General features: G+C 36.5%; 1 protein-coding gene across 1 annotated transcript in view; it reads right to left on the bottom strand.

Annotated features, from left to right (window-relative positions):
- LOC107688655 (glycerol-3-phosphate transporter-like) overlaps positions 1–11,239 on the bottom strand; it is a 41,343-nt gene that overhangs the window by 27,534 nt on the left and 2,570 nt on the right. Inside the window, exons 2-12 of the mRNA XM_016486372.1 lie at positions 10,133–10,214; positions 7,096–7,204; positions 6,906–6,984; positions 6,184–6,319; positions 5,819–5,895; positions 5,450–5,616; positions 5,280–5,332; positions 1,431–1,508; positions 1,207–1,335; positions 1,036–1,126; positions 56–118 (exon numbers count right to left, since the gene is read on the bottom strand). Coding sequence (XP_016341858.1) covers positions 56–118; positions 1,036–1,126; positions 1,207–1,335; positions 1,431–1,508; positions 5,280–5,332; positions 5,450–5,616; positions 5,819–5,895; positions 6,184–6,319; positions 6,906–6,984; positions 7,096–7,204; positions 10,133–10,214 — 1,064 coding nt within the window. The remainder of the gene's footprint in view (positions 1–55; positions 119–1,035; positions 1,127–1,206; positions 1,336–1,430; positions 1,509–5,279; positions 5,333–5,449; positions 5,617–5,818; positions 5,896–6,183; positions 6,320–6,905; positions 6,985–7,095; positions 7,205–10,132; positions 10,215–11,239) is intronic.

The following is an 11,239-nucleotide window of genomic DNA, read 5'->3' as shown; positions in this document are numbered from 1 at the left end:
TATACAAAACATTAAATAAAAAAAAAAACAAACAAAAAAAAAAAAAACTACATACCAACAATGCCTCCCACATCAAACAGAGTTGAAAGGTCTCCAGCTTTCTTGGCATCAAGGTGAGCTGAGAAACATAAAATACATCTTAGTCACTGTGATATATTAAAGGAATAGTTAATTCAAAAATAAAAATCTGCTGAAAAATGTACTTATCCACAGGACATCCAAAATCACCAATGGATCCTCTGCAGTGAATGGGTGCCGTCAGAATGAGAGTCCAAGCAGCTGATAAAAACATCACAATAATCCACAAGTAATCCACGACCACAGTGCATTAATTATCTTGTGAAGAGAAAAGCTGCATGTTTGTAAGAAACAAATCCATCATTAATGCGTTCTAACTTTAAACCATTGCTTCCAGCCAACATACGAGTCCATAATAATGCTTCCTGCAGTGAAAAAGTCCATCCCCTGTTGTGCTCCCACATCAAAATCCACTAATATATTGGTTTAGATCTGTTTTGTACGGTTTCTGCTGGTAAACGGTACTTGAACTCTGCATATTTCTCTCCCGATTCAGACAAGATGACTTTGCACTTGAGAAAGCAATATTATGGATAGAGGACTCATCTTTTAGCTGGAAACAATGGTTTGAAGTTTTAAATTGTGTGGATTATTGTGATGTTTTTATCTTTTTTTGTGTCTCTCATTCTGACGGCACCCATTCACTGCAGAGGATCCACTGGTGAGCAAGTGATGTAATTCTCCAATCTGCTCTGATGAACAAACTAACTCATCTAAATTTTGGATTTACATTTTATTGGATTTTCATTTTGGGGGAACTACACCTTTAACCACCATATAAAAAAAAAAAAGGTGCAAATACATACAAATGACACACTTTCAAAATGCCTGCTTGCAATAGCATCCCTATATTTATACAGAGATGTCTTGCCACCACAAAAACAACAGAAATGAAATATGTTATCACAATAACACAGAAATTATGTAAGAGATCTCATATTAAATGGTGCGAGTTACCTGCTTTAGTGATATAGAGGGGGAGCCAGAAGAGGAAGGTATAACTGACCAACTTGGCAAACAGCAGACAAAGCGAGAACTCCACCACACCCTGGAAACACACAGCAGGAGAACCTTGAGTGATGCTGTAACACCTGCTGACTGATGGACAGACGGATGCACAGCACTCACAGGAATGCGTAAAGCTCCCATGAAGCTGATGGCTGATGGTTCTGCCTCGCTCTTCACCACCACCACCTGCTGCACAGGAACACACACTCCAATGCTCTCCTGTCCTAGCAGAAGCTCTGTGTCCCAGCTCTAACAAACACAGTACAGAAGGACAAAACAAAATATCACAGGTAATACTTCTAAAGGAGTGACTGATGGACAGCAGGACAGTGAGGTGGACTAACCTGTGCTTTAGCTCCTGGGTTGTACTGCAAGTAAAGGTCTTTTTGTCCATTCATACCATTCCAGTTTGTATGAACCTTCTGAGAAAAAAAAACATATGATAGATTATGAAGTGAAGTGACATGTGGCCAAGTCCATTTTTTGCTGCGGCACCCGGGGAGCAGTTGGGGGTTTGGTGCCTTGCTCCAGGGCACCTCAGTCATGGTATTGAAGGTGGGAGAGAGCGCTGTACATTCACTCCCCACACCTACAATCCCTGCCGGTACGAGACTCGAATCTGCTATCTTTGGGTTACGAGTCCGACTCTCTAACCATTAGGCCACGACTTCCCCCAAGTTAGAGGATTACATATATATATATATATAAATAATAGTGTCACACTGACAAAGAGAAAAATCCATAGACTGGGTAGAATCTGCATATATGATAATATAACACAGGACACATGGGTAGTTGAAATTACATGTAATTTTTCTCCCTCTTTCTCTTTATTTATTAATTATCTAACTGGGTATGATGAAGGGCCAAACAGGAAATAGTTTTAAGAAATCTGAATATGTATTTATATTCAAAAAAATGTAATATAAAGTTTTATATTCTTAATATATAATAGAATTCTTAATATAAAAACATAAATCTGAATATATAGTTATAAGTCTAAATATATAGATATACAGATACAAAACTGAATATGTAAATCTAAATCCAAACTGTTATTTACACATTCTGAATATAAAGGAATAGCTCTGATTATATATGTCTAAATCTGAATGTATAGTTATAAATCTAAATAATATACAGAGACAAATCTATATATCTATATATATATATCTATATCTATAGATATAGATATATATAAACCACACATGCTAAGACTTATTTCCCGTTTGGTCCTTCATTAATATATGTAAACATTTATTTAGCAACTATTAAATAATAAATGAAGAAGGAAGAAGTATATGTATTTGTCATTCCCTGAAAAAAATAGCGATATCAAAAAGTTGAGTAAAAGTGGTGAAGAACTTAATAAAATGGTGACAAGTAACAGAATGAATTTTTTTTTTTTTTACCTAAAACCTGTTAGAAAAAAGTTTTTTTTCCATGTCAATGCCAACTACCAATATAATACATATCAAAATGCTAAATATTTGCATATATTAGGGCTGGACGATAATTCAATATCAATATGTATCGCGATATAATTTTTTTCAATAACGGTGATATGATTTTTAAACACATTTCCAATATTTCTACATACATTAACGTTACCAGTGTTTCCCATACATTGATTTATTTGTGGCGTTTGATTTCGTTGAATGAACATGAGCACTGCACGTTTCAAACTCAAAACGCAGCGCAGGTGTTTTATATGAATGAATCTCTGAAGGGAACCGACTGTCTTCAGAAAAGTTTCGATGACATTTTCATTTTTATCTGATAAAGTAGCGTTCATGAGCGGAGCTGCTTTGATTACAGCCATTACTGGAGAAACCGCTAGTTTTATCACTCTAAAAGCGCCTCTTGCTGGCAGAGAATGAATTTGCATTTTTAATAATAAGCCGGTCTCCAGCAACTCAGAGCACTTTTCATATTCTTTATACTGGCTGAAGCACATTTGTCTTGATCTATAAGAATAATCGAGCCTACACTACCACTCAAAAGTTTTTTTAACAGTAAGATTTGTAATGTTTTTTTTTTTAAGAATTCTCTTCTGCTCACCAAGTCTGCATTTATTTGATCCAAAGTACAGCAAAAACGGTAACATTTTGAATTACATTTACCATTTAAAATAACTGCTTTCTATTTGAAATTTTATTTAGCGCTGTGATTTTATTTTATTTGTAATACTTTTATTTAGCAAGGATGATTTAAATTGATCAAAAAGATTATAACGTTACAAAAGATTTCTATTTCAGATAAATGCTGTTCTTCTGAACTTTCTATTCATCAAAGAAACCTGAAAAAAATTCTACTCCTTTGTTTTCAACATAATGATTCATGTTTTTGAGCAGCAAATCAGCATATTAGAATGATTTCTGAAGGATCATGTGACTGGAGTAATGATGCTAAAGCTCTGCTTTGAAATCACAGGAATAAATCACATTTTAAAATATTTTCAAATAGAAAAGTTATTTTAAATAGTAAAAATATTTCAAAATGTTACCGTTTTTGCTGTATTTTGGATCAAATAAATGCAGGCTTGGGGAGCAGAAGAGACTTCTTTAAAAAACATGAAAAATCTTACTGTTCAAAAACTTTTGACTGGTAGTGTATGTCAGCCTATAGTTTGATATAAGGTAAACATTACATTTATTTGTGCTGTTTTTTTTCTTTCTTAAATATTATATTGTTTTATAGGAGGTTTCATAGACCTGGAAAATTAATTTTTCAGAAGTTTTTAGGTACAGACATCTGTTGTGGGGGTTCTTGGCAGTTTTTATGAGGCTTTTTAAAAAATAGTGTTCATATCGATATCGTAATTATATCGTATCGTCCGAAATATACCGTGATATAAATTGCGGCCATATCTTCCAGCCCTAGCATATATTTTCAATCAGTGCATCTGATTATCGTATAGTATTATTGACCCAATTCCCTCTTGCAGCGTGTTTTAAAAAATACTCCTAAATTGCAATTAATCACTATGAATATTTAAGGATCCTTTAGAAACAAACCAATAGGTATTAGCGTAAACAATGACAGAGAATCAAGAATTATGCAGCAGCGAGCTGAAAGGTGTTTGAAGTTGCTCTTGAATTTGTTTAATTCCTCCTCCACAGTCAAAATGAGGAATAGAGGAGTCAATCTCCATTTCCTCCTGCTGTCACCCCTGTCCTCCATCCTTAACTCCGTCTCTGTTACTCCTGATTAGCCACTCCTCCTGAATCAAATCAATCTGATTAAGCGTTTTCTCCCCGTGTTAGAAGAGCACCTCACGCTCGACTGAGACTCGCAGGTGTACGCACCACAGGGCTGTTGTCATAGCGACTGTTGTAGAGCACGAGTGCATCATGTTTTCTAACCAACCTTTCCTCAGATCGCTGGGAAAAGACATGAACTTATGTGAAGATCACACAAACACTGACTCGCGCTCAGGCTTTGTTCAGATATACAGCAAAAATAATTTTTTCTGCATATCTGACTCAAGCTAGTTTTGTTTTTGTCACCTGAACAGCGAACACCACATGAAATCTGATATGCACATGCCCAATACAAACCATATTCAGTTGGTTTTTTGGAATGAGTATTGACAGACCTGTCTAAAAAAAAACAAATCAGATTCACTTTCGTGTAAAACGTCAGTGCAGGCTAGTCATTCCTGAGAGACTGGATTTGAAACCCACGTCGGATTTGTGTAAAGTATGAACAAAGGCATATACTACTGTTCAAAAGTTTGGGGAATTATGTTATGCTCACCAAAGCTGCATTTATTTGATCAAAAATACAGTCAAATATTAATATAGAGAAATGTTTTTATAATTTGAAATAACTGTTTTCTATTTGAATATATTCTAAAATGTAATTTATTCCTGTGATGCAAAGCTGAATCATTACTCCAGTCTTCAGTGTCACATGATCCTTCATTCAATCATTCTAATATGCTATTAATTGATTTGCTATTAATTATCATCATCATTCCTGTGATGCAAAGCTGAATCATTACTCCAGTCTTCAGTGTCTTCATTCAATTCATTCAATCATTCTAATATGCTATTAATTGATTTGCTATTAATTATCATCATCAATTTAAAAAAAAAAAAAAAACAACTTCACAAATAGTATATACACATTCATTATATTCTTGAAGGCCAGTATGGCTGGAAATGAAACTAAATACACAGTGGACTAACGTGACTGCTTGGAGCTGAGCTCTGTGCACTGGCGATCTTCAGATCATTAGGGTCTGGAGATACAGAAGCATTCGCATCAAAACCCATCAACTAGTGACTAGTGCGTTGTGACAATTTTGCACCCAGACACACTTGCACAAATCAATAAGGCAGAGGACATATTTACTTACGCTCTATAAGAAAGAGGAAGCAGATGACTCCCATAGCAGCGATGATAACTCCAGGAACGATAAAGGACAGACCCCAGTTAGAGGAGACATAATATCCAGCGATCAAAGAGCCCAGAATGTTGCCCACTGATGTGTGAGAGTTCCACAGACCCATGATGAGGCCTCTCCTGATACCACAACACATTATGTAACATTTATTTGGGAGGTAATAACAGATGCTACAATTTAGAGCATGTAAAAAAAAAAAAACAGCAACTAAGAGGATAAGCATTCCTTCATATTGAGTGTCTGAGCAAAGGAAAACACTATGCTCATGTTTACAGTTTTTATTGACTTTATGATGTTAGTGGAAAGTGTAATGCTTCTCACCTGCCCTTGCCAAACCAGTTACCAATGCAAGTCACAACACTAGGCCAACCAGTGGTCTGAACCAAACCATTGGCCACCTACACACAAAAATGAATGAAAACTGAATAAAATGTTGAATAATTAAATCAATAGAAAGTAAGCAGCAAATCAGCATATTACAATGATTTCTGAATGATCATGTGACACTGTAGACTGGCTGCAGAAAATTCAGCTTTGCATAACAGGAATAAATTACACAGTTCTTTTAAATTAAATTTAATTTGTAATAATATTTCACAACATTACTATTTTTACCGAATTTTTTATCAAATAAATGCAGCCTTGGTGAGCATATCAGACTTCTTTTGTACAGGTATGACACCCACCTGAACAAATATATAGAAGCCCAGGCAATGGATGTCATAGACGTATCCCAGTCCAAAGAGACAGGTGAAAAGACCACTGGTCAACATGCCCACAGTCAGGTACAGGCGAATGGGCAAACGCTCTCCAATTATTCCACTGAAAAGGTTGTATTAAGAATGTCAGCAACTAACCAACAAATTCCACTTTGGTGTGTTAGTTCAAACGGTTTCAGTAAGTTCATTCAAAACTTTGATTTAATATTTTGAGGCATTTTTCATGTATTAAAGGGGTCATATGATGCGATTTCAATTTTTCCTTTCTCTTTGGAGTGTTACAAGCTCTTGGTGCATAAAGAAGATCTGTAAAGTTGCAAAGACTAAAGTCTCAAATCCAAAGAGATATTCTTTATAAAAGTTAAGAGTCAACCACACCTACCTAAAACGCCTCGTTTAAACACAGCCCCACATGTCTACGACACGATGTGGGAAGATTTGCATAACGCCGCCCAAATGTTCACGCACAGAAAGAAGGTGTAACTTTTATTCTCGCTGTAGTATTGTTGCTGCCGCCGCCATGTCGTGAAGACGCTGTGTGCTTCGTTGTGAAAGCGAAACTACTTTGTTTGGCCTAACATTAATGGGTGAGTAAATGAGAATTTTAATTTCTAGATTTCTGAAAAACACTTTTTAAGCCATTTTAGTGCAAATGCATAAATATTTGAGTATTTTGTACCTGTTCTTACCTGAGATACATGCCTATGGCATAAGCACACAGGAAAGAGTAATCCATTGCTCCGAGTAACTGCTTATAGTTATTTCTGTCTATAGGGACAGAAAAACAGAGATACCAAATATTTAATGCACTGGCTGAAAATGACAGAAACATACAGTATATTGCTATGAATATAATATACTATAGTATCTGAATCTTACTGAATGGTTTCCAGCTGCAGTCTAGTTCTGGGTGAAGCACAGGCTGCTGACTGCTGCTGCTCTCTGTAGGCACTCGCATGACATGAGAGCAGTTCTTATGCAGCTCACTCTATATGAACACACACAACACAACACAACACAACACAACACAACACAACATGAACTCACATCTGACTGCACATACAGTGGGTATAGAAAAGAATCAAAAGAACCCCCCCCCCTTAAAATAATCACATTTTGTTGCTTTGCAGCCTGAAATGATGACAGTCATTTTTTTGTTTTGTTTTATCCAGCTGTATTTACTCAGTGCAAAAAAAACAAAACAGAATCACTGAGATGGAAAAAGGATCACCCACTTGTGTTAGTATTTTGTTAAACCACCTTTTGCTTTAATTACAGCCTTTAGTCTGTTGGGATTTGTCTCCGTCTCTACTAACTTTGCACATCTAGACTTTGCAATATTTGCCCACTCTTCTTTGCAGAACTGCTCAAGATCAGTTCAATTTGATGGTGAGTGTTTGTGGACTGCAGTCTTCAAGTCATTCCACAGATTTTCAATGGGGTTTAAGTCTGGGCTCTGACGAGGCAATGCAAGGACATTCATCTTTTTCTCCTTCAATCACTGTGTGCTCAGTTTTGCTGTGTGCTTTGGGTCATTGTCATGTTGGAAGGTAAACCTTCTTCCCATTGACATCTTTCTGGCAGAGGGCAGCAGATTTTCCTCAAGAATTTGCACCAAATACCTTCCACTTCTTAATAATAGGCTTCACTGTTTCTAGGCATTGATAAAGCCTTTGAAATTTTTTGTATCCATCTCCTGACTTGTGCCTGTCCACAACTTCATCCCGGAGATCTTTTGACAGTGCCCTGCCACCCAGAACTGATTGTTTGCTTCAGTTGCACTACCAAGGACTGAAATGCTCCAGCAAAGCTCTTTTCATGCTGAGCTAATCAAAATGACCACAGCTGATCACAGTTGAAAGTCAAATGGCTTTGTGTGGCATTGAGAAGGTGATTAGCTACATCTGATTGAGTTTACAAGTCATTTTTATGAGGAGGTTGATCCTTTTTCCAACTCAGTGATTCTGTTTTTTTTTTTTTCTGACATGTTGGTGTTAAAACTTACACTTGGATGTTATAAATTGCACTGAATAAATACAGCTGGATAAAACAAAAACTATGTCCGTCTTCATTTCAGGCTGCAAAGCAACAAAATATGATTCTTTTAAAAAGGGGGGGCGATTCTTTTCTCTACCCACAGTACATAAAACAAAGTTGACACAGGGTATGGCAGCATATTAAGGCTGACTAAAGAAAGTTCAACATGGTTAGATGGCTGCGTGCCATGCACTCCTGGATTACACTCTGATAAATGAGTTAATATGTGACAGAAAATGGCAAAAAAAAGCACACTGCGTTCCAGTAAGCACAAGGACTGCTGATAATAGTTCTGATCATGCCATCCATCTCAGAGCAATATAGTGTTGTCTGAATGTTATGTAATGAAGAGATGATAAAAGATGGGAATCAGAAGAAACTGAATAATTATGGTTTTGATTCCAATACGGTTCAAACTATATACTACAAACGGGTGGATTTAGTGATTTGGGGTCCCCAGACAAAATATAGGAATGGGGCCTTATACATTTGCACACATTTACCTGGATCAACCTCGAGGTTCCTTTCTCTATTGTGATGCTTGCTGCTGCACAACGGTAACCCATAGTTGTGTCCAATGTTTCTACATTTTTCATGCACATGTCATCATTTTTGGCCCACCCAGTGCGGTTACAGTATTCAAGTTTAAACAGGTTATAACAGTATCAGAGTAGGCTGGACACTAGGTGGTGCTTTGGCGCAATTGCCTACACTCTCCAAAAGCTAATTCTAAACTTGAAAATACATTTATTTCTAGTTATTTTAACTACAAATTGAAATAATGACTAGGACATTATACATGTACACACCTAAGGATTATATCAACCAAAAATGAAGAATATATGTGCAGCGCATTCAGTGGTGTGTCAGAGTTGATTGCCTGTGTGGAAAGTAACTGCGCATGCGTCCTCTACTTGGGTTCTTCTCATAAACGAGTAAGCGGCATTTAAAACAATAAACATATAATACGCACTGTAACTCAATATTTAATAACAGCTTCAGATGCATTACATTTTCATTTGCTACAAGGATACACAAGAAGCCCGTTCAACACGGACAGTTGTCGTGGTAGCAAACACAACAGTAACCGTTTGCGTGTCCGCACTATTGTGCATCTCCTGTATAAAAAGCATTTTAGGGGCCCCTTGGCTTTTGGGGGCCCAAGGCGGTCGCCGACCTTTGCCCAATGGTTAAGCCCACTTCTGACTACAAAACAAATTTTATATCAAAAATACTAGTATTTTTAAGTACATGTAGTCTAGTCTTTAACTTTAGTTTACAACAAAAATAACTAAAAACGTGTAAAGAAAATGTAAAAATGAATTAAAAATATAAACATTATTTCTGGTAAATGTGATACATTGCTAAAATTAAAAATGGATAATTATTTTAAGCTGGATTTTTTTTACTTGCATAGCACTTTTCACAATACACAAATCTGCTTTATAGAATATCAAGACGTTAATGTTTATATTATCTTAATATCTTTATGCCTTATAGTCATGTTTAGCAGCTCTGAGATGAGCAATAATATAGTTTGCTTTTTGTGACAATACAAGCAATCAAGCAGTTAAGATATATTATAGTATATATATCGCCATACACAAGTATACTATACAGTATGTAAACAGTATGTGGATATAGTTGGACACACTTATACATTCAACTTTATAATAAAGCAATTATTATGGATAGAGGACTCATATTTGTCCCCATTGGTGAGCAAGTGATGTAATGCTAAATTTCTTAAAATCTGCTCCCATGAAAAAACAAACTCATCGTCATCTTGGATGACCTGAGTGTGAGCACATTTTTATTTTTAATTTTTTGGTGAACTATTCCTTTAAAGGGTTGTTCAATTTGACAGGGGTTGAGTTACCTTGACAATGCTGATGGGCTTCCTGGACAGATGGAAGCTGGTGTAGAGCAGGAACGTGAGTGCAAACGTGAAGGCCCTGTACCTGCGTGAACCAAACACAGCAAAGTTCAATGAGGACAAGGAAATAGGGACATTTTACAGTGAAATGTCCTCCTGTCGTGCTCTGTACCAGCACAGATTAAAATATTGGCTGCATTCCGAAACAAGCCCAAATACGTATACTGAACGTATGCAGCTGGCATTAAACTGTGTGAGTGGGTAATGACATACCCACCCACTGTTCAGATACGCAAACAACTTTGCTTAACTAGCAAATAAATCAGAAGTTAAAGGGAGCACGTCTTACTATTGCTTACCGTCATACTAAGAAGGGCAAAACAAGTCTTTTATCCATTGGAAGCCTACTATTATTTTACAGGCTAGTTTAGATCGGGTTTGGAAACAGCAGATGAAGTCTTTTTTTTCTGTCACACAAAGCTACTGTACATAGCTACTGTACAGATTCAAAAGATTTAAAAGTAGTCTATACAACTCATGTGTTATAAGTGATGTAATGGTGTACATGATGTAATGTACAAAAAATTGCCTTTTTACTTTAAAGTGTATTTATAAACACCATGATAAAACAAGTGGCAAAAACCATGATAAATCATAAATTCACTGTAAGCGGCCTGTTTATTAAACATAGCCTATACTGGTTTTCACAATCTATACTGAAATGGTGTTGATGACGCAGGAATGCAATGGAATGCAAGCTCTGATTAAATACAGACAGGTGTTTATACACTCACATACATGTACAGTGGGTATAGAAAATTCCTGCAGCTGCTTCAGGGTTGCTGTAGGCCTCTTGGTCGCCTCTCTGACCAGTTTTCTGGCTCTTTTATCCAGTTTGGAGCGATGTCCTGATCCAGGGAGGGTCTGCGTTGTACCAAATACCTTCCACTTCTTAATAATAGACTTCACTGTGTTTCTAGGCATTGATAAAGCCTTTGAATTTTTAATTTTTTCGACAGTGCCTTGCCACCCATAGTTGACTTCAGTTGCACTACCAAGGACTGAAATGCTCCAGCAAAGCTCTTTTCATGCTGAGCTAATCAATATGAC

The sequence above is a fragment of the Sinocyclocheilus anshuiensis genome, unplaced genomic scaffold (assembly GCF_001515605.1).
Source record: "Sinocyclocheilus anshuiensis isolate Anshui unplaced genomic scaffold, SAMN03320099.WGS_v1.1 scaffold834, whole genome shotgun sequence".
Taxonomy (NCBI): Eukaryota; Metazoa; Chordata; class Actinopteri; order Cypriniformes; family Cyprinidae; genus Sinocyclocheilus; species Sinocyclocheilus anshuiensis.
The sequence above is the reverse complement of the archived record's forward strand: the minus strand, read 5'-3'. Positions and strand labels throughout refer to the sequence as shown.